Source organism: Microtus pennsylvanicus, chromosome 18 (genome assembly GCF_037038515.1).
Source record: "Microtus pennsylvanicus isolate mMicPen1 chromosome 18, mMicPen1.hap1, whole genome shotgun sequence".
In the NCBI taxonomy this organism is placed as follows: Eukaryota; Metazoa; Chordata; class Mammalia; order Rodentia; family Cricetidae; genus Microtus; species Microtus pennsylvanicus.
This window is the reverse complement of record NC_134596.1, coordinates 40477896-40505429: the sequence shown is the minus strand read 5'-3', so window position 1 is coordinate 40505429 and position 27534 is coordinate 40477896. Positions and strand designations below refer to the sequence as shown.

Below are 27534 nucleotides of genomic sequence, written 5' to 3'. Positions count from 1 at the left end.
AAAAAGCACTTATTAGGGGGCTGGCTTAAAGATTCAGAGATTGGTCCATTATCATGGCAGAGAGCACGGGAGCACACACATATGGTGCTGAAGAAGTGGCTGAGAGTTCTATACCCTGATCTGCAGGCAGCAGAAAGAGAGATTGGGCCTGGACTCCAGAGACACGCTTCCTCCAACAAGACCACACCTGCTCCAATAAGGCCACATCTCCTAATCCTTATAATCCTTCAAATATTTCCACTATCTGCAACTAAACATTCACATGCACGAGCCTAGAGCCATTCTTCCTTATCTAATGTGCCTGTGTGTGTCTGCCTCTGTGCAAGGGCACCATTTGTGTGTAGTGACAGTGAAGGTCAGAAGAGGGCACGAGATCCCTTGGAAATGAAATTACCAACAGTTAGGAGCTACCACATGGGGTCCTCTAGAAGACAGCACTAAGTGTTCTTAACTGCTGATCCATTTCTTCAGCCCGTAAACTTAGCACGACTCTTTTTTCTTTCTACAGGGACTCATTATGTAGCCCTGGCTGTCCTGGAACTTAATCTGTAAACCAGGCTACCCTTAACCTCACAGAGATTTGCCTGCCTCTGCCTCCTGAATGCTGGGATTAAAGGTGTGGACCACCACACCAGGTTTTATAGAGACCATTCTTATTCAAACCACCACACAAGGAATATATAATATCAATACAGATTATTACAGATGATATTAATATTGATAACTTAGTTAAAGAAGTAGCTATTTATTTTTCTACCTAGAAGTTACATTGTTTATTTTCCGTATGTCTAACCTCAAAATAAACCCCACTGGACCTTCTGGCTAATGCCTGTAATCCTACTACTAGGAAAGCGAGGGCAGAAAAAAATAATCCACGAGTTAGGAAAGAAGTTTCAAGTGAACAACATGCACGCAAATCACCATAACAACAACACAGAACAGCATGCACACAAATCACCATAACAACACATGAACAACAACAAACAGAATGAAGATCCAGCTGATGCTCAAAGAAAGAGGCTGAAGTTTTCTAGGGCTAGGAGGACCAGAAGATTTAGGGATACAGTAGCTAGTAAATTTGTAAGTATTTTAAAGTAAGATAATCGAGTTATGTAAATCTCTCGCTCTCTCCGAGCTCTGCTTCCAAACAGTGATGTCTGTTGGACTCTGCTTGTGAGCGTCTTCTCAGACCTCCTAAGCTCCTGGAGTTCCTCCCACTACTCAATTGTCTACTCAATTATTCCCATCAGTATGAACTAAGAAACATTTCTTCTCCTTTGAATTGTAATTAAAAATCTATTGTTTCATTTCTTGGAGCAGTTCTTGCTATGGATCCACGAGCTCTTTCTGTGTCCTTGGGGCCTGTCTATCAGATGCTGTTTGTAAAGCACTGTTACTTCCTGGCAGGTACAGGGTGCTCTCGACACATCTTACACACTTCCCACTGGATGAGAATTAATAAAATAAATAAACTCTGGTTGTTTTATTCTAGATGAATTGAGAAACCAAGATCTGGGAAGTCTGAGTGCTTACTGCAGTGGCCTGCCACTAGTATCAAGTTCTCTCGGAGAAGAGCATGCTAAGTAGTTAATAACTGCATATGTATGCACACACACACACGCCTGCATTTCTACCTATATTAAAATGAACTCACTACAATTCTTCCAACCCTAATCCAGCATCACAGGGTTCATTCCACCACTGGTCTTACTAAAGGAAGGGGACCTGGCTCCTATCGCCTATGCTCTCTATTTATTTGTTCAACTCAAGTATACATGTTCTGAAATTCTATCTCATTCCATGCAAGACAGAGTGAAGGCTGAAAAACTACCTCCTTCCTGCTCCGTAGAATACAGAGCCACCACTTGATCTCAATGTCTAAAATTAAGTACCAGCTTACATCAGTGGTGCACAGCGACTGTAAGATCAGTAGCTTTGGCGTGTGTGGACTTACATATGTGGACTTGCATCATTGGGGTACAGCGACTGTAAGATCAGTAGCTTTGGCGTGTGTGGACTTACATATGTGGACTTGCATCATTGGGGTACAGCGACTGTAAGATCAGTAGCTTTGGCGTGTGTGGACTTACATATGTGGACTTGCATCATTGGGGTACAGCGACTATAAGATCAGTAGCTTTGGCGTGTGTGGACTGAGGCAGGCACCAACCTCACTCCACTCATCACATGTTTCTACAGAAAAATAACCTAAATTTCAAATTAAGACAATTAAAAATAAAACTGACAAATTCATTTACTTCTATAAGGAGACTTGCTTACACCACAACAAAGCCACAAATCTCACTGAGCAACTATTACTACCTAAGAATTTCCACCAGGCGGCCGGCACAACCCTGTCATCGGAGCACTTGGGAAGACTCTGAGAGTTCAAGGCCTGCTGGTCTATGAAGGTTCTAGGACAGCTGGAGCTATTGCACAGAGAAACCCTATCTCAAAAAACAAAACAAAAATATAAACAAAAAAAGAATTTCCAAGTCTCAGGCAAAGATCCATTACTTTACCAAAAACAAAAAAACCGAAAAAACAAAACAAAACAAAAAACAAAATCAGAAGAGTTGCAAGTTTGCGGAATCTATTGCCTTTCTGTTCACCAGGAACAGGACCATTTATCTTACGAATACAACAGTGGAGTGCTAGCCCTTCAATCTTGTCGTTCTTTTTGTTTTTTGAGACAGGGTTTCTCTGTGTAGCCCTGGCTGTCCTGGAACTCACTCTGTAGACCAGGCTGGCCTCGAAATCACAGAGATTCGCCAGCCTCTCCCTCCCGAGTGTGTGCCACCACCGCCCAGCTACTGCTTCTAATTTTGATTTGGGATTATCTTCTAGTCTAGGACATACGAAACACAGCAGACTGTAGAGCTTCAGTTTCTAATGTCATTCTCTTGACAATAGCAAACAGAACTGGGCTCTCCCGGCTACTTACAATTAGATAAACAAAAATCCTGTGGCTCTCTCTGCTGTCACTTTTGCTTGCTACACTTACTTCCTCACACTTACTTCTGTCCCCAGAGTTTCTTTACTTTTTAATCCATTGTTAAAATAAATGCCAGTGAATGAATGAATGAACAAATGAATTAGGAAATGGTTTGGCAAACACCAGTCTAGCTGATTCTCTGAGTTAGATAGAGGGCAGAAAAGAGATCTTCAAGAGATCAAATCTTCAAACGTCCTCAACACAGAAGCCTTAACTTTCACAGCCCTGGTCATTATAGTAGCTGTGGTGGTTTGAAGGAGATGCTTGCTCTCCCCACTCCCTTCAACCCCAGTCTCAAGCACTTGACCTCTTGGTCCCCAGGTGGTAGCTGTTTGGAGATTAGAAAGTATGTTCCTGGGAGCAGGCTGTGAGGTTTCAAAAAACTCAGGCTATCTGCCGTGTGCTCTCTGCCTCCTGCTTGTGGATCAAGCCGTGAGCTCGCAGCTGCTGCCCCAGCCTCCTATCGCCAGGTTCTCACCGGCCGTCATTAACTCTAACCCTCTGAACCACAGCATAATCAAGGTTTCTTTGTTATGCTTCCTAGGCCACGGTGCTTTATCACAGGAATAGAAATGGAAGACAAGGGTTAACCTTAACTAGCAACATAATGAGATCTGGGCTAGCCAGGGCTAACAGTGAGATCCTGTTTCAAAAAACAAAACAAAATTCAAATTCCAATCAAACCTAGAGGCAGTAGGTCCCTCCAAATAGCCACAGCCCAGCCTTGAGCCGAGCTCACTAGTGCAGGTACGTACGAGTTCTGGGTGGTTTGGGAGGCCGCATTTCTTGCAGGGCTCGTCATCCTCTGGAAGGACGGCTTCCTCACTCTCCTTCCCCTCCTCCTCCGAGGCCGCAGAGGACTTCTCACTGTCAGAGCCGTCACTGTCGTCATTGCTGGAGTATCTCCACCTGCCACGCGACCGGGAACCGGTCCAGCGGACTCGGCCTTTGGGTTTTACCTTACAGAAATCAAAAGATGACATAATTGGACATAAGAATTTTTTCAGACTACATGTCCTTTGGAGAATATTTAGCTGATACAGAAAGAAAAGAATGAAAAATGTTATAGTCTTGTCATCAGATCTGTCTATTAATAAGTTCTGGTAAGTTTCATTAATACTTTTCTGTATTTGGGAGATCTTAAAATGGGATTCTATTATATAATGATCATTATGTCTTATGGACATGCCAAAGGTAGCCATATCATCTTATTCCCACATCGGGTGGTTGTTTCCCATCTTCACACTTTCACAGTGCAGCCGCACAGATGTTAATGCACATCCATGTCTGGTTAGGATAAATTCCTTGAACAGGATTCTGGGTCAAAGGCCACGAACAGTTAAAGGCTCTATCACTAGCAGGAAGATATACTGACAGACTTATTTTTTAAAAAAATAATTTAAACTCTAAAGGCTGGGCATGGTGGTACCCTTCTTTAATACCAGCACTTGGGAGGCAGAGGCAGAAGGATCTCTGTAAGTTTGATACCAGCCTGGACAATATAAAGGGAGTTTTATGACAGCCAAGGCTGTTACACAGAGAAACCCTGTCTTAAAAAAACACAAAACAAAACAAAACAAACACTCACATAAACACACACACACACCTATAACCCTATATATCACAAACTAACTTTTGAAGCAGGTCAGGGCTGCATGTAAGGCCCGGATAAACACGCTCCGCCATTTATCACCTACTTTCAGTCTTTCCTCCTACTTCACTGCTAGGCTACAGGTCTCTAGGAAAGAACACAGTAATTCCAACAAAAGAAAAAAGGTTTTCAAAAGAATTTAAAATTCCATATTTCAGGGAGCAAAGTATGACTGACAATGGATAATAACCTGGCCATTTAAATTAAAAAAAAGGAGCAGAAAACTCCCAGGGACTAAAGTCTGCTTAAAATTAAGAAGGTCTTAGAAAAGAAATTTCCTGCCTGTAAAACTGATGTTAAAATGGGTACTCTGGCAAACTGGTACCGGGTGGTTCACTAACAGGGCTTCTGGAGGGCAGTGTGACAGTGACTATCAATTTGATAGTACACATGCCCGTTGACCCAGTAGTTCCAATTCTAGGAGTCTATTCTAAAGGAATACTCACTTCTGTCCAAAAGGATCTTCACTGCAGCATTGCCTGTAATAGTGAAAAATGGGAAACAACCTAAATGTCAATCAATAAGGGAGTGAGTAAATAAACTGAGGTATATCCACACTATGAAACACTATGTGGCCACTAGGAAATAAAGTAGACTGTAACTCCTGACATAGAATAGAGACATCACTGTGGAGTGGGAAACTCAGCACAACAAATAGGTGTGATCCAATTATTTTAAAAATTTTATGAATGTTCATAAACATACACGAGAACGCTTGGAAATAGGAAAGGAAACAATGTACACCCCACTGTTACTAGATACACACTGGGCTTATGTTAGCACTCTACCGACTCAGGAGTAGTGGGACAGCTTATAGAGTGTACCCACAGAACAAGAAGTCTAAGAGAGAACTACTAAAAGGCAAGGCTCAGGACTAGTTGTCTCGGAGTGGCTATTTCAACGCAAATCTATAAACAATTAGATACACATTAGTTTTCTAATTAAAATTGTGAACACAAGGCTCTTGAGATGGCACAGTAGAATGTCAGGCACACTGGCTGCAGACCTGCGTTTGGATGTGCAGAACCCACATGACAGTCGGCTTTGGCGCCCGGAACTCAGAATGGAGACAGAGGGGCTGCTGAAGCTGCCGAGTGAGCCTAGTTGAACCCAGAGGGGGAGAGGGAGGAGGAAGCCACCCAGCGTTTACACACATGCGCCTTCACATGGACTCACACATACATCGCACACTTACATATGCAAAAAGAATATCTAACTGAAAACTTGGTAGCCAGTGAGATAGCTCAGCGGGTAAAGGCACTGTCAAGCCAGGTGGTCTAAATGTGACCCCTGTGAAGTGTGCAAGTTGAGAAGATTCTTGCAAGTTGCTCTCCTGACCCCCACACGCAAACATCAAACAGAGGCTAATAAAGTCTTTTGAAATTTTCTATCCTGAAAACTTGGAAGTTTTACCTTGCTCACTTTAGAACTTGTATCCTTCTCGGCTTTTTTCAAGTGATCCTTCTTGTCTGTTCTCTGCAAAGCTGCTTCTTCTTCTCCATCTTCTCCTTCCCCTTTCTTCTTATCGGCTTTCTGATCTCTGATCTCAGCTACTTTCGCTGTGGGTCTAGATATTCTTGGAGACCTTCTTAAAGTACGCCCCAAGCTTGTTTTCTCTTCTTCCTTCCCCACCTTCTCTTCCTTGTTTTCAGAGTCTACAATTTGTGGGGGACAATCTGGCTTCTTCTTCCGACTAGATATCCGAATTGTCAACTTGATGCCTTCCTTCTGCCTTTCAGAGGTGATCTCTGTGTTTTCTGAAGCAGTGCTGTCTCCTTCAGGAACTAACTTATATTTGAATTTGTTCTTTTGCGCAGAGCCCTTTGTCTCAGAAGCCTGGACATTGTCCAGACTAGCCGGTTCTACCTTCCTGGTCTCAGAAGTACCCTCCACACCAGAGGCCTGGACGTTGTCCAGATTAGCCGCTTCTACCTTCCTGGACTCAGAATCCTCTTTTAGAATTTCTGGGCTTGAATTGTCAAAGGATTGACCTTCACTTGACCCTCTCTCTAGACATTCTTTTTTTTCTGAGGCCAGTTTCTCCTTGGGGCCAGTCATCTCGGGTGGGAGGGAAGTTTCAGCCACGTCACAAGGACCTGGCTTTTCTGATTCTCGAGGACTCCTCACAGCCTCTTCGGGAATTGGACTCAGCCTTTCTTTATCAGCAACAGTCTTTTTGGCCTTCTCCACCTTTTCCGGGCATTCTATGCCTGGAGTGTGGTTCTCATTCTTACTTTTGGGGGCCTTCTCTTTGACTTTTGCCGTGCAAGATTCAGTGGCAGATGGCGCAGGTTTTAAAGAGAGATCGGTCGCTGTCTCTAAAGGCTCAAGAGGCATTTCCACGTTCGCAGGCGCAGACTCCTCTGACCTTCCTTTCTGACTGAGGCTCTCTATGGTAGATACAGAGCTATCTACACCATTTCCCGAAGGGACTTCTTTCTCAAGCTCACTTATCTTGGAGCTTGCTGGGGCAGAATTGAAGCTCTCAGCACCATTTCCGTCCTTAGAGGGGATGCTAGAACCATCTTCCTTTGTCTCACAAAGCTGCGTCTCCATCTGTTCCGACTTAAGAGTTGGAGTTAGCTTGTCGTCGCTAATTTCCCCATTCACTAGCTGTTTCCCTTCGTGACTCAGAGCACTGGTGGCGGAGAGCCGTTTACAAGTCTCTTCCTCTTGCTTTATTTCATCTTTCAAAACTTCTTTCGTTGGAGTAGCTGACTTACACAGAGGTCTGTCAAAACCATCACTCAGCTTAATTTCACGTTTTTTGAGTGGTATCTTGGCTTGCTGGTCATTTCTAAGCTTCTCTGTTTCCTCAGAAGATTTCTCTGGGACGTCCTGAGAAGATCGGATGCTGCCACCAAAGTCTACTCGCTCGGGCTCCTGTGTGCCCGGTCTCTCCGAGCTGCCCTTGAGATCCCTGGAGTCCACTCTGCATTCCTTCGCTTCTACCTTAATGGGTTTGACATTTTCCTTGAAGGAATCGCTTTCCTCCCTGATGATCTTTTCCCCCTCTATTTCTGGCAGAGGTTTTTCGTGCTTTACAATGACAGGCAGTTTTGCGAGCTCCTTTCCGTCCGCTTTATCCGTCTTCACAGCTGTCTCTTCTAGAACATTGGCCGCAGAGCGCTTGATGGGATCTCCTGGCTGCCCATCACCTTTCGTCTTTCCATTTTCCTTCGATTCCTCTAGAACCAGAAAAGAATTCACATGACCGGAAGTTCTGAGGTTAAAAACATCTTAGACAATTACAATACTTATTTCAATTTCAAGCTGAAGTCTTTTGTAATAGGATATTTTGAGTCACAATCTCTAGATATAAAATACAGACTCAGGTTTCTGCTTTCTACATTTAGCTTTGGTGTTCTTGAAGGAATGCAAATGTTTAAACAGTTCAAGTAATTTATTTCACCTCAAGGGCTATCTCAGAAAGATGAGATAGAAAAGCTTCATGAAATAGTCCCAAAAGGTCAATTTGTTTTTAATTAAGTGAGAAATGGTCTTGTGTGTGAGTCATTGAGTATTTCAGGTCATCAAAGCAATGAGCACTGTGGAGGAAAAATGAAAAAAAAAAAGAAGAAAAATACCCATGAGCCTGATGGTCACAGGCAATCACTGACAATGGTTTCAGGTAGCTCCATCTGTTGTCTGTCCATATCTTATCAATCAATCAATCTATCTCTGCATATTTTCCACAAAAGTTGGGGTCATATTATCCCATTTTTGTCCCCGAAACATTAGCACTTTTCGCTGATGGCCTATGGGGACAGAACCCAGAGCACTGGGCAGGTCAGGCAAGTACGTCACCGCTGTCCTTATTCATACTTGCAAACCGTCTGCGTATCTGCAGCCATCTGTATGCATCATGTATACATATTATACAAGCACAATATCACACAGAGGGTCTACAGAAGTGGCCTAAGTAAGCTCTCAAGGTTGGCTGATATAATGACCATTTTACTGGCGAAGTGTTCAAACTTTCAAGTGCAATTAACACCCATTCTACTTAAGCTGTAACTCTGTACTGCTCTATAAAGAATGATGTCCTGTGTTTATTACATGTTTTTTGCAGCACTTACTACTCAGAACCCTAATTATTTATCCACACATCTATTTGTTCAACTAGTCTAAGACTTAACTGTTCGGAGGCAGAATCATAGATTATTTACCTACAGGGCGCGCAAAACGCCTGCTGACCTAATTGAACAAACTAGGTCAGCAATGGCAACAAACTGTAGCCTAAATGTAAAACTAACAAACGAACAGTAACAATTTAAAAGATACTTATTTCTTATTTTTAATTCCGTTTATGTGTGTGCAAACATGGAAGGAAGGAAAGGCATCAAATCACTCAAGCTGTAGTTATAAACAGTCATGAGCTGCCTGGCCTAAGATACCGGGAACAAATTTCAGGTCCACTGCAAGAGCAGCGCCTGCTCTTACTGCCGAGCCACCTCTTGTGCCCCCATCAATGCCCTTTTAAAAGTGTACGTGAACAAGTAAGAAAGTGAGAGCCATGCAAGGTCCGACAGATTTCAGAGGCTGTGCTCAAGTGTACTTACTAAAGGATACTGAAAGTAACAGAGAACGCTATTAAAACATACAGGGCTACAGACCAACAATTCACAGTAGGTAAAATGTTCAAAATGCTGGGATAGCTCAGTCGGCAGCAGGCACAGAGCCCCAGCACCACACACGTCAGGGATGCGGACAGAGAAGGATCACAAGTACAAGGTTATCCTCAGGTTTAGGTCATAGTGAAGTCAAGGCCAATACCTGTTTAAAGTAAAAATGAACTACCTGAACTATATAATTTATCAAAAAACGTGAAATTCAAAAGTAGCCTAGCTGCAGTGAAAGGCACTTGTGCATGAGGCTGTACCGACAGTGTAAAAGGGAAACCACCCAGCACCAAACTCTCTGCTTTACATCCACAACTTCCTTCTTGAAGGAAGAAACACATCGGAAAATGGTCAGAAGAGAAAAGGATGTTAAGAACAAAAATAAGACATAAAACTCTTTATCACATAATTCCAATAAATGAACGCAACAGCAACCAGTCCAGAAATAAAGTAAACTAAAGACCAGAAAGAACTAAATCATAATAGCAACAGTGATTTTCCTTTTGGTTATGGGGTAATTACTAAATACCTAATTTATTTTAATATTTTTTCTTATTTATTTATTTATTTATTTATTTAAGGTTTCTGTCTCTTCCTCGCCACCGCCTCCCACTTCCCTCCCCCTCCCCCAATCAAGTCCCCCTCCCTCGTCAGCTCAAAGAGCAATCAGGGTTCCCTGCCCTGTGGGAAGTCCAAGGACCACCCACCTCTATCCAGGTCTAGTAAGGTGAGCATCCAAACTGCCTAGGCTCCCACAAAGCCAGTACGTGCAGTAGGATCAGAAACCCATTGCCAGGGATGGAGAGATGGCTCAGAGGTTAAGAGCACTGGCTGCTCTTCCAGAGGTCCTGAGTTCAATTCCCAGCAACCACATGGTGGCTCACAACCATCTGTACTGAGATCTGGCACCCTCCTCTGGCGTGCGGGCAGAATGTTGTATACATAATAAATAAATAAATCTTAAAAAAAAACCCATTGCCATTGTTCTTGGGTTCTCAGTAGTCCTCATTGTCCGCTATGTTCAGCGAGTCCGGTTTTATCCCAGGCTTTTTCAGACCCAGGACAGCTGGCCTTGGTGAGTTCCTGATAGAACATCCCCATTGTCTCAGTGTGTGGGTGCACCCCTCGCAGTCCTGAGTTCCTTGCTCGTGCTCTCTCTCCTTCTGCTCCTGATTTGGACCTTGAGATTTTAATATTTAAAAATAATAAATACCTAATTTATTTTAATATTTAAAAATATTAATACCTAATTTATTTTAGTATAACTATTAATTATTATTGTTTTGCTTTGTCCTCAAATTTTTTATAGTAAATATATAATATCCTTTACAATCAAGTTAGAAGGAACTCAATTTAAGGTGACCATTCATTTGTTCAGGATCAAGGAATTTCCTTCAATATAATGTTATCAGTACTAAACCCCATATACACATTTTGAGAGACCATTCCTATTAATACTAACCTGTAATTAAACGATAACAATTAGCCCTACATTGCTACTACATTAACTTGGAAGTGTCTCATTTCACACATCAAATAAACAAAGTATGTTGAACATTTTTCAAGATGGACAATTGGGACTTAAAAACAAATCACAGGAGAACGATACAAATTGGACCTGCTCAAAGGCATCCCTCCAGATCTAGTATTCATGTATTTAACTAACTTTGCATTCATCTAGACGACATAAACAGGCACACTACTGGGTGGTGAGATCACTCAGCAGGCAAAGGCACTCGATGACCTTGTTCAAACCTCAAAACTCACACGGTAAAGAGAACCACCTCTTGCAAGCTGTTCTCTGATCTCCATATCTGAACAGTGTGTGCATATGCGTGCACACGCGCACAATAAATGTAATTTCAACACAAAGAGGGGTTAGTAGAGATGGGTAAAACTGGAGTGATGGTTCAGCAGTTAAGAGAACTGGCTGCTCTTCTAGAGAATCAGGGTTTGACTTTCAGGATCCACACAGCAGACAACAACCAGCCACCTGTAATTCCAGCTTCAGGACAGTTACATAGAGAAACCCTGCCTCAAAGAACAACAACAACAAAACCAAAATGAACTAACAGCTGGGCAGTGATCCACATCTGTGACCTCTGCCATGGAGTTGCTTAGGAAAGACCCAGGCACAGACAACAGATTGTTCCCTTCTGTTTTGTGATAGTTCTACCATGTAATCTAGGAGGGCTTGGAGCTCACTGTACAGAACAAACTCCCTGCTTCAGTTTTCCAAGTGCTAGGATTATCAATGCACACCACTCTGCCTAGTTTCAAAAATTTACAAACTCATTAATCAGTATAACAGGTGGCAGGCCAGATTTGGTTGTCGCCTAGGGTGCCATGATTACCCTCATGCATTATGGAGGCTTACTCCATGCTAAGGTCGTGCTATTCAAGCATTACTATAGTATCTCGTTTCTGCTGTGAATATGATGGTCTAAAGTCAGGTGCAGGCCTATAAAATACCAGCTACTTGGGAGGATGAGGCAGGAGGATTGTAAGCTCAAGGCTAGGATTTTTTTTTTGTGCCTTCCAAATTAGAACACTGTATATAACGGAGAGTAAAATGGGCACTGAGTGGTACTGTCTTCTCTATAGGCACTGTAGCCTCCCCGGAGTACACCACCCAAACACATGGCCTGCACTCTGAACAACTTCAACAGGTACTGTCTTCTCTATAGGCACTGTAGCCTCCCCGGAGTACACCACCCAAACGCATGGACTGCACTCTGAACAACTTCAACAGGTACTGTCTTCTCTATAGGCACTGTAGCCTCCCCGGAGTACACCACCCAAACACATGGACTGCACTCTGAACAACTTCAACAGGACCAGAACCTTAGCTTTCTGTCCACCATCATTTGGAATTTAGTTCAGCCATTAGGCAGCTAAAAGCATGTGCTGTGCATGGCCCCAATATAAGTGGCCAATTGAAAAGGGGATCAAAAGGCTCACTTCAGAGTATAATCAGGCCTTTCACAGCATCGGAGGCAGGGCCTGCACGATTAGGCCAGGAACAGGAAAAGGTGAAGGTGAGACCTAAAGACACAGGCGGCAGCAGGAGATGCTGGGCTGAGGGTGGCGGGGAGCTTACGGACAGCACCCTTAAGAAAATTGAGCATTTGTCAAATACAATTCTGATTATGTAAGTATTCAGTTGCTGGTAAATTTCCAAAGCTATTTTCTGTCATTTTTGGGTTTGTGCACAAGCTTATAGTAATGTGCTTCTCCTTAACACCCACGAAACAGAAATGATGCATTATCCTGCTGAGGGCAAGTCTAAAGGATGGCCATTTGATGAACTATTAAAGATCTACTTGACTGATAAGAATGGCTTCAAAATTCTCTCTAGTGCTGATCCACCATCTCCTCTTTTTTGCCTAATTTCCAAATAGCAAACACACTTTTAAAACCTTGTCATGCCCTGCCTTCTGACTGCAACTGTATCACTCGCTGCTGAAGGCTGCTCACACTTCTACCAAGTCCACAGCAATGTGTGTTGACACCCAAGAGGGTAAAGTGACCAACTAAAAGCTACATTTCTCTCCTCTCACCCAGGGTCCCATCACAGTCGCTGCATCGCCAGGCGCAGAACAGCTGGGAAGAGAGGGCTCAGTCTAGGTAAAGTTTTCCCGCACCCAGTAGCCATGGAAAACCCGGGCCCTGTCGCGTCTGCCCTCAGCTCACAGCTGGAGCGGCAGATCCCAAAGTCTCAACGAGAGGTTCTATCTCAAGAGTTAAGTGGAGAAACAGCACTGACCTCTGAACACACAGTCTTAGCTAGAATACTGAGTTAACCAAAACAGACTAGGTAACCTAAGGAAAGCCCTAGAAAAATGAAGTAATTATATCTAGTAGACTCCCCTTATCTGTGGTTTTCCTATCTGGGGCCTCAGCTACAATTCAAGGACAATCCTAAAGGAAAAAGGTCCTGTAGAGGAGTGGGGTGAGCAAGCCGAGGTTATATTCACGTGACTCACTTCAGCATATTGCTCCAGGGTTCTCTCTTACTGCTTCTTACCTCTTCACTGTCCATAATCTATAAATTAAAACTGACCTGTATGGAAAAACTTTACGTAACATACGTAAGTTGCAGCATTACCTACAATTCTGATACTCACTTGAGTCCCTGAAAACTTACAGCAATGTTTAACTAATAAAGTTTATGCTGCAGATTATGCAATTCAGTATTATACAACTCATTTTAGAACAAAAGAGGCTCGAGTAAAAGGCCAACAATTAGTTATTTTATCCACTATAATGTAGGTTTCAGTGTGATTGATTTATGGGGCTTCCTTGCAAGAAACTATGATTCGTACATAGAAGATGCCCAATATTTATAAAAACAAATGAATAAGAAACATTTTCTTGGGAGCAACCCGAGTCCAAGAGTTAAGCTAGCTGGGATAATACAGTAAGAGACCTCATTTCAGAAAGGAGAAAAAGAGAAGCCTTTAAAAATAAACATTCTGTTGTCGGGACCAGACACGCAGAAAAGTTCTGTTGATTCTGTCTTTGTTTATTGCAGTGCACGACGCTGATCCTAGGATCTCGCCTAAGCTCGGGTACTCCCCACTGCGCTCTACTTAGGAGCCATGAAAGAGCAGAGACCAGAACTCCAATATCCTGCTCCTCTGCTCCCTCCAGAGAGTTCTCTCCCTTGAGCCGTTTCCTTTTTGCTAGGATGCACAACAGCAGCAGGTGCTGAGTAGTGCTTGGGAACGGCTGTCTGGAAGGAAGGAGAAACAGCGTCTACACGCCTTGCCCTCCCATGCAGAACTCGGACAAGTGGGCCAGCAGCACCACATGGGTTCTTAGCAGAAGGGCATCAGTAGTTCCAGTCAATACAGTACCAGCGATGTCCTCAAGGGGGCGGCGAGCGCTCCTGCAGACCACTTCCCCACTCTGCTCTGAGCCCAACAGGGGAATTTTTTAATTGTACACTAGGAAAGGTCGGCAAGAGCTCAGCAGAGAAAAGTGATGTGCACACCCACACACTAATAAAATTAATAAAAAACTTTACCAAAGTAATAATTTGCTTTGCATTTTAAACTACACAACTAATCATCCAGCATAAAGGCTCAGCAGGTAAGAACGTTGCTGTGCAGGTCTAGTGACCCAAGTTCGAAACCCCCACAACTGTGTAAAGGTAGAGAGACAACTCCTCAGAGCTGTCGTTCGACCTCCATATTCACAAAGTGGCAACCCTGTCCTTCTGCGAGAATAAAAACCTTTACAATTGATTTTGTAAGCTTGTGTGGGGTTGGGTGGGGGAAGCAGAAGGTGTGTGCACGTGAGCACCAGTGACCCAACACGGCTGCTGTGAATCTACTATGGGTCCTCTGGAAGAGCATCAAGTACTCCTAACTGCTGATCCAACTCTCCAGCCTCATAAATTAAAATGTTTTTTAAAGAAATCAAATTTAAAGCCTCCTACTCCTGTTAATTTTTATTTTGCAGCTGGGTGTGGTGGCTCACACCTTTAATCCTAGCACTCGGGAGGCAGAGACAGGCGGATCTCTGTGAGAGGCCATTGTGGTGGCTAGAGTGAGTACCAGGACAGCCAGCGCTACACAGAAAAAAAAATTCTACTTTGCTCCCACCCATAATTTTTGTGGCTTTTATTTTTTGTGCATGGGTGTTTCGTCTGCATATATATCCGTGGACCATGTGCATGCCCAGAGTCCTCAGGTTGGAACAGCACACTACACATCTCGGAACTAAAGTTACAGATGGCTGTTAGCCACTATGTCCAGCCATCTCCTTTAACTTTTTTGAAAGAATGAGTCATTTGTTTCATTTATTATTATTATTATTATTATTTTTACTGTGTATTGGCGTAAAGATGTGAGCTGCTGTAATGTGGGTGTTGGGAACTGAACCAGGTCCTCTGGAAGAGCAGTCAGTGCTCTTAACCACTGAGCCATCTTTCCAGCCCCCTCAGGGATCTTTTTATTTTTTGAGACAAGGTCTCAGTATGTAGCCGCAGCTGGCCTCAATCCCCTGCTGAGTGCCCAGACTAAAAGTGTGTGCCGCCCATGTCCAACCCCTTTGATTTTCTTATTGTGGGTGGAAATAAACAAATACATGGAATGGACGGATGACCAAAGTGAACAACCAGAACTAATGCTTAAGAGTGAGCTGCTAAAAGAAGCAAAACAACAAACCCTCTAGAATACAAAGGTGTACTTCAAAATTATTACACCTTAACGAAGCAGCCCAAGTATCTGCTATCTGTGAAAACGCAGCAAACCAGCGAAACCACCAACAGAACTCAAAATCATAGAAACAATGGTCAAATGAGTATAAGTAGAATTTCACTACAGAAACAGCACTTCACTATAAGGACGCTTAATTGTCTGTTTTCAAGCAATGTTTCCTATATATAGGGATTTATTTTATGGACAGTTTCTCCAAATCATCAAAGAAAAGAAAAAACACACTGTAAAACACATGGAAGAACACACGACAGGGCAGGCAAATTTTTTTTCCCAGCATTAACAATAAAAACACAACTAAAGTCGGGAGGTAGGGACGCACACTTTTCATCCCAGCACTGAGGAAGCAGAGGCAGGTGGATTCTCTGTGGGTTTGAGGCCAACCTGATCTCCAGAGTGAGTTCCAGGGCGGCCAGAGCTACATAGTGAGACCCTATCTCAAGAAGAAGAAAACGAAAATAGTATGGCAAGCGTCCAAAAATGAAGCAGTATTATCATCAGTTTCACTTGTGGGCATGTAGCTCATTTACAAGCTCAGAGGGATCTGTATTAGAACGTCCACAGCGGGGTTATTCCCAACAGCCTGAAGGAGGAAGGACGAACAAAACGTGGGGCATACACAGTGAACTATTACCATGACGCATGTACTAACGTGGACGCCTGAAGACAGCACATGAAGTGAAACAAGGGGACCAGTAATCAAATCCATAAAGACAGAAAGCAGAATCCAGGGCTGCAGACAGACATCTAGTGAGGGAGGACCACGATGTCAATAAATGTAGGATCTGAATGCCCCAGACCCTATAAACCTAAAAATGATTAAAACTGTCAAGCCTCTGATACAGCTTTCCTCACTCTGACCAACAAGTTCAATAAACATCTTAGCATTCAGTTTGGTTCAGGCCACCTCAGAACTCAGCACTTCCTGCCTCTGCCTCCCAAGTGTGTAGCGCACAGGTGAGCGGCTCCACACCTATCAAGATTCTCAAATCAGTAAGACACCGCGTTAGTGATTTGAACATATTTCATTTATATTTCTTAAATGTCCGAAAGAGCAAACATTTCTTTTTCTCCCTCTTTTGAAATAAAGTCTTTTACAGGATGGCTCTCAATTGGAAAAACTGAGGTAAAATTCGGGAGCACACAGCTTGGTGGAGGAGCAGAAAATAGAAGAGATTACAAAAGAAAGCAAAAGAAAACACACAAAAAAAAACCTTGTTTAGGTGTTTCTTCCTCTTTTTTAGTCTCCTCATCCTCTAGAGTGGGACTTTCCCGGGAAGAGTCTTCCTGTTGGCTAGAGGTTTTCAATAGTACAGGATCAATTTGTGCTTTCAGGAGTGCAAGAGTCTCAGCCAACTCGTTTCGATTTCTAAACAAGGGAGAAAATAAAACAGCATAAAAATCTTTCTGAGTCTAGTGAATTGTGAACAACACCTACTGGACATTAAAATGGGGTGGGAAAACAACACAGTTAAGAACATCAAAGGCCCAGGAGCAGTCCTAACAAAACCCAGACTCTAAAGCTAAGTATCTGGAAAAGAACATTCATTAAAATGTACTTTCATCACACGGAAATTACATTTTCCTTACTGAATAGAACGGCAACACAGACACTGGATGAAAACAGCGACTACATTACTACATTAAACGAGTCAGTGCGGCCCCTCAAGGATTCTATAATCTTTAAGGAAGCAGTGCAAACCTTGCTCGTGGCTCTTTTGACAATTCACTTTCTGTGTGGTATGTTGGGTTTTCTCCTTAGTCACCTTCCATGCCATCTTCTATATAGGTCCAGGGATTCAACTATCTCTGCCCCGTGCCCCATCCCCACACCAGTGGTGGGGTTACGGACACCGACCACTGGTCCAGCTCCTGCATGGATGCTGGGAATCTGAACTCCAGTCCTCACACATGGGCAGGAAGCACTCACCCACTCAGCCAACCCCCCAGACTCTGTATCATGCAAACCCTAGAAATATAATCTGTAGGTAACTTTACACAGTATTTTCAGTAATTTATCGTATTAAATACAGTGTGTATTGTGCCAGCAGGAAGTAAAGACATTACCATCTCTACCATGTGGGCAATCTACAGGTGTTAAACATCAACATTATAATAAAAATATATAATATATTATAAAGTATACTTGTCTGAGTTTATATGCTCCCGATAAACCATTATTTTCTTATACTCCAGTGACTGTTCAGGGACACGAGCAGCAGAAGAGGACTCCAGAGTGCCAATATCTGCCACTTAATAGCAACCCATGGCAGGTTTCAATCTCTACCTGTGGTGCTGCTCTGTGGCCAACAGAGCTGAAGGGATGGCTCAGCCATTACAGACCAAAAATGGTAAGAGACCTCTGCACAGTTTGTTCCCATCTGAACACATTTGAGCCAGGGTCCCAATGTGCAGCTCACACTGATCTCGAGCTCTCAATCCTTCTGTGTCGCTGTCCCCAGTGCTAGTGTGTGCTGTCACACATGGCTGGGCTTTCCTTGTTTAAGGCAACAAGGAAAATCTTGAGCAACTGAGGGATCCAGAAATGAGTCCCTTCCTTAGTGATAATAAGATATTCTGCTGGATGGCTGTTGAAATGTCCCCACAGATCCAAGTATTGGGGCCTGACTGACAGTTGGTGGGCATTTGGTTATGATCTAATCTCTGGGTTAATTTTTTCTTAAAGTCCTACTGCGATGGCATTACTGGGAAGTGGCAGGAAGCAGGCAGCTGGTCACTCAGAGTATGCAGTGGAGCACTGTGTAGCCTGCTCTGGTGCCTTCCTGTAGCCCCTCTCCGCATGCTGTCCAGAATGAGAGAAACGGCCTCTACTGTGGGACAATGGTCTGTACCTTGTCAACTGTATTTTAATAAAACGTTGATTGGCCAGTAGCCAGGCAGGAAGTAGAGGTGGGACAACCAGGCAGGAAGTAGAGGCGGGACAATGAGAACAGGAGAACCCTGGGAAGAGGAAAGCTTATTCTGCAGTCGTGATCCAAACACAGAGCAAGCAAGATGTGAATGCCTTGCCGAAAAAGGTAGTGAGCTACGTGGATAACATAGACGAGAATAATGGGCTAATATAAGTTTTAAGAGTTAATAAGAAACCTGACCTAATGGGCCAATCAGTTTATAACTAATATAGACCTCTGTGTGATTTCTTTGGGACTTAATGACTACAGGAACCAGGCAGGATAGACACCTCAGACAACACTCTATGGCGTGTTCATACCACCATGATGCTCTCTTACCACAGGCCCAGAAACTGAGGAGGATGCCCACGAAAACATACGTTAACCCAATTCCTCCCAAAATTTCCCAAGTGCTGCTGAGATAATTCAGTGATGTGCTTGCCTTACAAGCATTCGGACTGAGTTCTGTTCCATCAATGTCAGTAGGTTTGGGTATGGTGGTACACACTTATAACCCTAGAGCAAGAGAGGAAATATATGTGTGTCTTCCTGGGGCTTGCTGGTCAGAGAACCTAGCTCCAGGCTAGTAACAAATTCTTTTAAAAACTAAGGAGACAGCACTGGAGGATCAACAGCCGAGGGTGCTGTCCCCTGCCCTTCTACGCAAACACTCACTAAGCACCCAATGCAAATTCACACACGCAAAGTTTCTTCCATGATTGTTTCATCTTAGAAATCTGATTTTTCAATGGACATTTCTTTTGTTATGAGTGCATATGGCTCTAAGCCCCCTACCATGTGCAAACAAAGCCCCCTACCATGTGCAAACATTTTTTCTGTGGTTACTAACATCATCTTCTCCACCACCATTGCCAATGTCATGGTGGTTCACAGTTTATTTCATCAGGGGCCAATGAATAAATAACTGGAAATTCAGTGTTGATGTTTAAAAAATTGTTATCTATTTCTTCCAGCTTACTATAATAGCCTCACACTGTTTCCTGCTTGATTTGTCACGTGTAAGAAGGAAGCTCTGATGGAGAGGAGCTGGAGCAGAATCCGTGGTTAAGAGCACTGGCTGCTCTTCCGGGGACCCAGTGAGATTCCCAACACACCCACACGATGGCTCACAACCACATGTAACTCTAGTTTCAGGAAATTTGATGCTTCCTTTTGGCTTCTTTTCACACCAGGCACAAATGTGGTGCACAGACATATATGCAGGCAAAACACATCATATGCATGATATAATTTGAGCACTTTTTCAAGGTATTTTCCTTGATAAGCAGAATCCCCATGCTGAGCATCACCACCACTCCATACAGCTGGAGAGCAGAACCTGCACCGAGTCAGCACAAGGATGTCTTTAATTGCTGTGTTCCACGTGTTGTAACAGCACGGAAGTTATACAAAGTCTCTTCCTTCGTTACTTCTTGGCGACAGAGTCTCTTGGATCCAGGTTGGCCTTAAACTCTATGAAGCCCAGGATATCCCTGAACTTCTAATCTTTCTGCCTCTATCTTTAAAGTGCTAGAATTTAAGGCATGGGTCATCATGCCCTGAGTTTACTAAACACCTTTTGGCCAGGCAGTAGTGGCACTTGGGAGGCTGAGGTAAGCAGATGTCTGCGAGGTCGAGGCCAGCCTGGTCTACAGAGCAAGTTCCAGGACAGCCAAAGAGAAACCCTGTTGAGAGAGGGAGACAGAGACAGAGACAAAGACAGAGAGAGGGAAAAGAAAAGGAAGGAAGGAAGGAAGGAAGGAAGGAAGGAAGGAAGGAAGGAAGGAAGGAAGGAAGGAAGGAAAGAAGGAAGGAAAGAAGGAAGGAAAGAAGGAAGGAAAGAAGGAAGGAAAGAAGGAAGGAGAAACCCCTTTTGAAGACATTCTGCACACTCACGATTCTGTTAGCTGCTGTTAATGTGGCTTAAAAAGAAAAGTCCGATTCTTCAGCTAAGTTCCATTTAGAGGACAGGGCATGGCAAGAGGGAAGGGTTTTTCGGAGAATTTCAACTAGAATAAGCAGAATTGTCAATGAACACTAAAATTTTGTGGTCATCATCTAGTCCAGGTTTGTCATATGAGCCTGAGCTACTGTGAAGAAAATTCTTTTTAAAACAAATGAGAAGAGATGTCTGTAGTAACCCTTGTCTTTTGTTAGAACCAGAGTAGAGGGAACCCATAGCAGCGAGTACTGAGTCACACTCTGAGCGTGTGCTACAGAAGCACAGACTGCCCAGCAGGGAGACTTGTCCCACGGAATCAGCAACAGCAAGGCATGGGACAGGTCCGCCAAGAAACTCCGATAGCTCATGATCAGATCTTCAGTCAACTCAAATCTTCAGACACTAATTCTTAGTCTTTTCTTGTGTTTCTGTAGTCAGCCCGTCAACTCTCACCAGTCCTGAGCTTCCCTTAGTTATGGGGTCGCACAGCACTAAGTGGCAGGGGCACTCTGAGGGATGGACCCTTTCTACACGAGCAAGACCATCATTTGTCTGCTCTCTCCTGTAACTTCTCATCACTGTTTCTTGGCACAGAGTTTTGGAAAGTCATCCTTATACTCTTGGGCTCTCCCATCCCAACGCCACAGTTTCTGGATGGTGCTGCACACCATCGTCCAGCTTCACAGCAACATAACCTTCGGCTGCTCACAGGGTATCTGGGGGCCTTTCAGGTTCAACAGTAATTTTAGATTCCAAAAAAGAACTTCAAAACCAGTGAGCAAGCCGGGAAATGGTGAGTTCCAGGACAGCCAGGACCGTCCCACAGAGAAACTCGTCTCAAAAAACAAAACAAAAGTTATTCAAACAACAGCAAGAGAAAAGTACTACTTTAAAGAATCTGGTTCAAGTAAAGGAAACTAGCCTTTCATTTCCTCTAGTTAAGAAAAAATCTAAGTGTGGCCTAAGAAACAAAAAAGCCAAAATTGTACTCTGCTTGCTTTCCCTCATGGCCCGAGTCCCTAAGATGAGTGCCTCTTTTAAGACTCACTTTGCATAAGCCAGGTTTAGTTAGAAAACCCCGACAGCACCTATCAGCCACAGACAGTCACTTCTCTCTAATGTAAAAGTAAGTGCTCTTGTTTCTCCAGAACTCAGCTCAGCACCGTGATCTCAGCCTTTTCAATCCACCACAGATTAATCTTTTATATGTTTAAAGAGAGACATCTTGCTGGGCGGTGGCGGTGCACGCCTTTAATCTCAGCACTTACTCGGGAGGCAGAGGCAGGCAGATCTCTGTGAGTTTGAGACCAGCCTGGACTACAAGAACTATTTCTGGGACAGGCTCCAAAGCTAGAGAAACTCTGTCTCGGAAAACCAAACCAAAACAAAACAAAAAAAAAAAAAAAACAAAGGAAGGAAGGAAAAAAGAGAGACATCTTATTCTGCATCAATACTTCACATCTTTCAATTAATATTTTCCCTAATCAATTAGTGTTCTTCCCACAATGAGCTTATTGTGCTAAGTATTTTTCTCTTCAGGTTTGAGATCAGAACTTAACTACATTCCAGGTATGACCAGGATCAAGAGTACACCTCACATTATTTTGTGAACCAATATATATTAGTTATACATATTATGTGGTTAGTGCAAGTTGTTAGTGGTGGTTGAACTGAAGGCTTCACGCCTGCTATGCAAGTAGCCTTCAGTAAACTATACCCCCAGTCACCCAGTAATATATTTTTAGGGAGAATGTGCTGGGTATCAAATCCAAAGCCCCGCGTGAGGTAGGCAAGCACTATACTAATCAACCATTTACCTAGACCAAGCAATCTCCTGTCTTGAGATAGGCACTCTGTCCAGAGCCCTAGGGGTCCTTCCACTCAATGTGTAAATCAGACTGGTGTCAAACTCATAAAGATCTGCCTGTCTCTGCTGGGATTAAAGGTATGTGCTACACCACACGTGGCCAAAGTGGTAACTTTTTGAAAAAACTAAAATACACTTTCATATTTAATGTTCATAATATGAAAGACTTAGGAGACAAGACATTTCACAACCTTTACCAACAGTAGCTCCAGCGAGTCACTAAGTTACAAGCTGGTTAAAACACCACGTCACAAGCATCTCATTGACATTAAGAATCTGAGGAAGCCAGGTAGTGGCAGTACATGCCTTTAATCCTAGTACTAGGGAGGCAAAGGTAGGTAAATCTCTAAGAGTTCAAGGCCAGATGATCTACAGAGTGAGGTCCAGAACAGCCACGGCAACACAGAAAAACCCTGTCTGGAAAAAACAAAAACTGAAGAAAATCAATGTTATCCAAAAGATACACTCTATACAACATATGAGACTTCACAGATGCATAGAACCCAGCTAGGAAGCCTAGTGAAGCTACTCACTGCCCTCATATTCTGAATTTTTTAGTATGGTGCCCACCAAGTCCACCTAATGAAGTAAAGAAACCTATGTTCACCACGTGTTTAAACCCGGATTAGCAGACATCAGTAACGGCACTCAGTGTTTCTGAACGGTCCAAACATGTCTACATTTGTGTGGTCAGAGCTCCTGAACGCAATGATTAATAACACACGTGGGACTGGAGGCACATGCCTTCTTAATCTCATCACTCAGGAGGCGGCAGACAGTCCCAGTGAGTTCAAGGCTAGCCAACACCAATTTCATTCATTCATAAAGGCTAAAAACAACCTGCTACAACTTCACTAAACAAATCCCTACAGTCAGCACGAGAAAACTGCTCAGGGATTCTTCATGGGCGCTCCTTCTGTACACAGACTGTAGACACATTCTTCCATGTTTACCAGAAATACAGACTAACACATGAAAAGGTAATTTTGGTTTAGTTTTGGGTTTTGATGTTTTGGTTCTGTGTGATTTTCATATTCTTTTTCGAGACAAAGTCGTAGCCCAGGCTCACTTTAAATATGCGGTGTAGCCAAGGATAACCCTGAATTTCTGACCTTCCAGTTTCCACGTAGGCTAATAAGAAAGTGTCCCCCAGGACTGAATGCAAGACTGAGTATCTGAAGAAGCACTCAAGGAACTGCCACATCCCTAGCAGCTGGTCCATGTTTTCTGAAGCCAGAAGCAACTAGAAATGAAGTTAGTTATGGCTGAAAGGGGTGAGAAACACAACGAGAATTTTAACCATCTGCTGATAAGTACTTCTTTAACAAAGACACCAGTGTCACGTCTGGGGTTAGGAAGTTGAAGGAAGAGCAAGGGTCTGTGGTCCACTGTGTGCAGCTCAAGCCTGAGGACCAGAGTTCAATCCCTAGAGAGAACCAACTCCCCAACGTTGTCCTCTGACCTCCACACGTAAGCTGTGGCACATGCATGTGTCACACGCATACACATACAATAAATAAAGAAATTTATTTTTAATGTGACATATTCTTTTTTTAAAAAAAGGGAAGAAAAGAGCAAATGTTCACCGAGCATGCAATATGGTCCCAGTGTAGTCTTTCATATAGTTCTCGTAACAGCTTGGAGGGAGGCATCATTATCATAACATAAGGCTGGGAAGATGGTTCAGTGGGTAAAGTGCTTGCCAGGAAAAGATGAGGACCAGAGTTTTCACAGCCAGAATCCACAGAAATGCTTAGTGGGCATGGCATCCCAGAACCTGGAATCCCAGACTCAGGAAACAGAGATAGGCGATCCCTGAAGCAAGCTAGCCATACTAGCCATACTGGAGAGCTCTGACTTCAACTGAGAGTCCAGCCTCAATGAACAAGGTGGAAGGCAATTGAGGAAGATTCTCAATTAATGTGCACGGTGTGCTCACACACATACAACATACATGCACACCAATACACAGAAGCATATGCAAAAGTTAAATGAAGCACAGGAACATAACTGTTGAGAATATGCCTATGTGTGGTAAAAGATGGATCCATAAATACACATATTAGCTAAAATAACCACATCATGGACACACTGAACAGTGTGCATGAGAAATTGTTTTAACTGAACAGTAAACATGATTACTTTTCTGTGCTGTATTTTTTTTTCTCTCCTTTTTTTCTCTTTTTATGGATTTTCAAGACAAGGTTTCTCTGTCGTTTTTGGTGCCTGTCCTGGAAGGCAGGCCTCAAACCTCAAACTCACAGAAATCTGTCTTCCTCTGCCTTCCGAGTGCTGGGATTAAAGGCGTGTGCCACCACCGCCTGGCAATATATTTTTTGATATACAAAGCAGGAGAGAATATTTTTTCTGAGTATGCAATACTACTCTGGAGAACAGTACACCTTGCAGCAGAACACATGAAGTCTACATTCAGAGAACAACCGTGAATGCATTATGTCTTAGGAGTTTGTCGCTTACTTTCGTTGAGGAACCTAGAAAAAAAGAACCGTGCAGTACCGGCTAATAACACCTGTGAATTCCCTCAACGCACACTTATTCTTTAGAATGAAAGCTGTACTTTACTAAGAAAATGAATGTTGTGAATGGATTAGTAATGACTAATGAAAACATGCTAATAACAAAAACAGGGAAGGCTCACATCCTGCAGCTCCTTACATCCAGCAGTTAGGCATATATGAGCCTTCCCTACCTTATCAATCAGTAACATTTCTAAAATTACTAATGTGGCTACTAGTGAAATATTGATAAATGATGAAACTGCAAGATAGAAAATTAAAAACACAAACATAATCTGCAAAGGTTCGACATCACTCACCTATTTAAAAAAACAAAAGACAAAACATTTCAAGATGTAAGATTTCAAATGAGAAATAAAAATGTAAGGCTATAGAACAAAAGCAAACACTTCAGAACTGCAAGAAAGAGACGGCAGATAAACTGTTCAGACTGAGATACTCAGAGAACTAAACAATGCTTTTCTTACATTCATAGCAAAGAATATTTTCTTCCATGCATATACTTTATTCATTAACATTCAGATTATAACATTTTGAGCAAAAGTATATGTCCTGATATGGAATGAGACGCTGTTTAAATTCATTTGTCAATTCTCCTTAAGAACAAGACCGCTCTGGACTCACAGATCACATTCCAATAGAGAAGAGGTAAAGATCCTGTACCTGACAATGCATTTCCAAGAAGAGCCGTCTTGATCATCTTGTTCTTCTATGTACATTCTGACATTGTGGTCTTGATCCAACTGGTACCAGTACATGAGGCCATCTTTGTCCCGCCCAATTGGCTGAAGACGCATAGTTTCAGCATCCTCCTCATTAATTATGTTCTTGAATTTAAGATTGTCGTCAAACTGACACTCGCAGAGATACTGAAAAACAGTTACACTGTGGTTTAAAATACCATACAAACACTTCTCCAACAAGCATCATGCACTTTCAGGAGTGGTCAGGGACACAGCAAGATCACAGAGTTCATTTGTTCTTCACTACTCTTCCAGTTTCTTATGTAGAATCTGCTTAAAATAATCAACATAATAGGCAAATTTGAATGTAACATTTTAATTTTACACAAGAGTAGAGTTTTAACAACCACTTATATATAAATTATATTCCTAAAATGGTAAGTTTATGTGCACTAAAAGCTTCAATTATGCCATTATATAACATTCTATTTAAATCTTAGCTCATTTTTTCAAGAATCAATATTATTGGCAAATAAAAATCATACATATATGGTTTATAGACAATGCAGAATGATTTGTTCAAGCATACTTTGTGAGAACTCTTATTTTCAGCTACGTAATTACAATCACTTTCCAGTATCACCTTCAACAGAGCTAATTGAGACTTTGTAAGTTCACCCCAAATCTCTCCAGTCTGACTGCTACTCCACTGACCAGGGCTCACCATGGGTGTATTCTGTGTTCTTTAAGGCTCTATGTTAAAATGAGAACATGGTGTAATTTCTTCCTGAGCCTGGCTTACTAAATATAATAACCTCCTGATTTAAAAATGTTTTAAATTATATTTTGACTTATTTTCTGTAGCTGTGTGGGAAGGCACCCATGTGCCATGCTTGCATGTAGAGGTCAGAAGACAAGTGTGAACAGGTTCTCACCTTCCACCATGTGGGTCCCAGGATGGAGCTCACATCTTCAGACCTGAGCCACAGACCAGCACTTGTTTTCAGACTACAAATCATCCCATTATGTTTATGTGCACCATGCATTTCATATTCACTAAGGTTCACCACTATTGTGATTACTGCTGCAGGGTACATGAGCATGGGTTTAGCGCTGGCTTCATTCCCACAGGACTCACGCCCAGCAGGGGGGATGCTGAATCACTGTGTCATTCCACGTAAACATTTCTGAGCAAACTCTCATGTTTTGTTTCTAAGCAGTATTTTTTAAAATCCTAATTTTTTCCCCTTTACTCTGAAGGCTGCAGGAGAAGGACTGCTTGAGCCAGAGGATTTAAGACAAAATAGTAATCCAGGTTCAGACACATAAAAACACAAATTTGGACACACCACAAATATAAGTGCTAAGTTGACAGGTGCTCAGAGGTCTGCTCTATGCATCCTGTAGGCTTTTCAGTGAGCTAGAAGAGCAGTTAGCATTTCACAATACAGAGACAGCTATTCCTTCGCCATGTCTTATCTCATACACATCTGGTGTGTATTGAGAATCACTTAGCCAGGCGGTAGTGCTGCACCCGCCTTTAATTCTGGCACTCAGGAGGCAGAGGCAGGCGAATTTCTGAGTTTGAGGTCAGCCTGGTTTACCGAGTGAGTTCTAGGACAGGCAGAATTATACAGAAAAACCCTGTCTTGAAAAAACAAACAAAAAAAGGATCACAAACGAACAAAAAGAGAAATTGCAAAAGCCCTTGAGGCCTCCTGAGTAAGGATGCAACCGATACAGTGCCGTGGAGAGGCAGTCACGAAGGTCACTCACTCTCTCCCAGCAGCCGCGTCCCTCTACTGACCATGGCTTAGTAAGTGGGAAATAAACAGAAACAGAAGAAAACTCAAGCGTGAAAGCAACCCTATGCTGAGACTCAGATGACCCATTTTAACAATACTTTTAGTTACATGAAGGCTTTAACACAGTGGCATGCACTTAGTTATCTGGAAAGCAATGAGTACTTAAAATTTTATTAATGATTAATTATTTATTTTTATTATTATTATTGTTTATTTACCACAGTCTGTAGTATATAGTGATTGATGACGGTGACAACTGGAACAGTGAACCAAACACCCAAAGCAACTGCTTCCCT

The 27534-nt window shown here is 42.8% G+C and overlaps 1 protein-coding gene across 1 annotated transcript in view; it reads right to left on the bottom strand.

The window, feature by feature from the left end:
• The window catches only part of Rsf1 (remodeling and spacing factor 1), a 112821-nt gene that overhangs the window by 24278 nt on the left and 61009 nt on the right, over positions 1–27534 (bottom strand). The window contains exons 4-7 of the mRNA XM_075953043.1: positions 25414–25619; positions 16707–16861; positions 6060–7834; positions 3751–3954 (exon numbers count right to left, since the gene is read on the bottom strand). Coding sequence (XP_075809158.1) covers positions 3751–3954; positions 6060–7834; positions 16707–16861; positions 25414–25619 — 2340 coding nt within the window. The remainder of the gene's footprint in view (positions 1–3750; positions 3955–6059; positions 7835–16706; positions 16862–25413; positions 25620–27534) is intronic.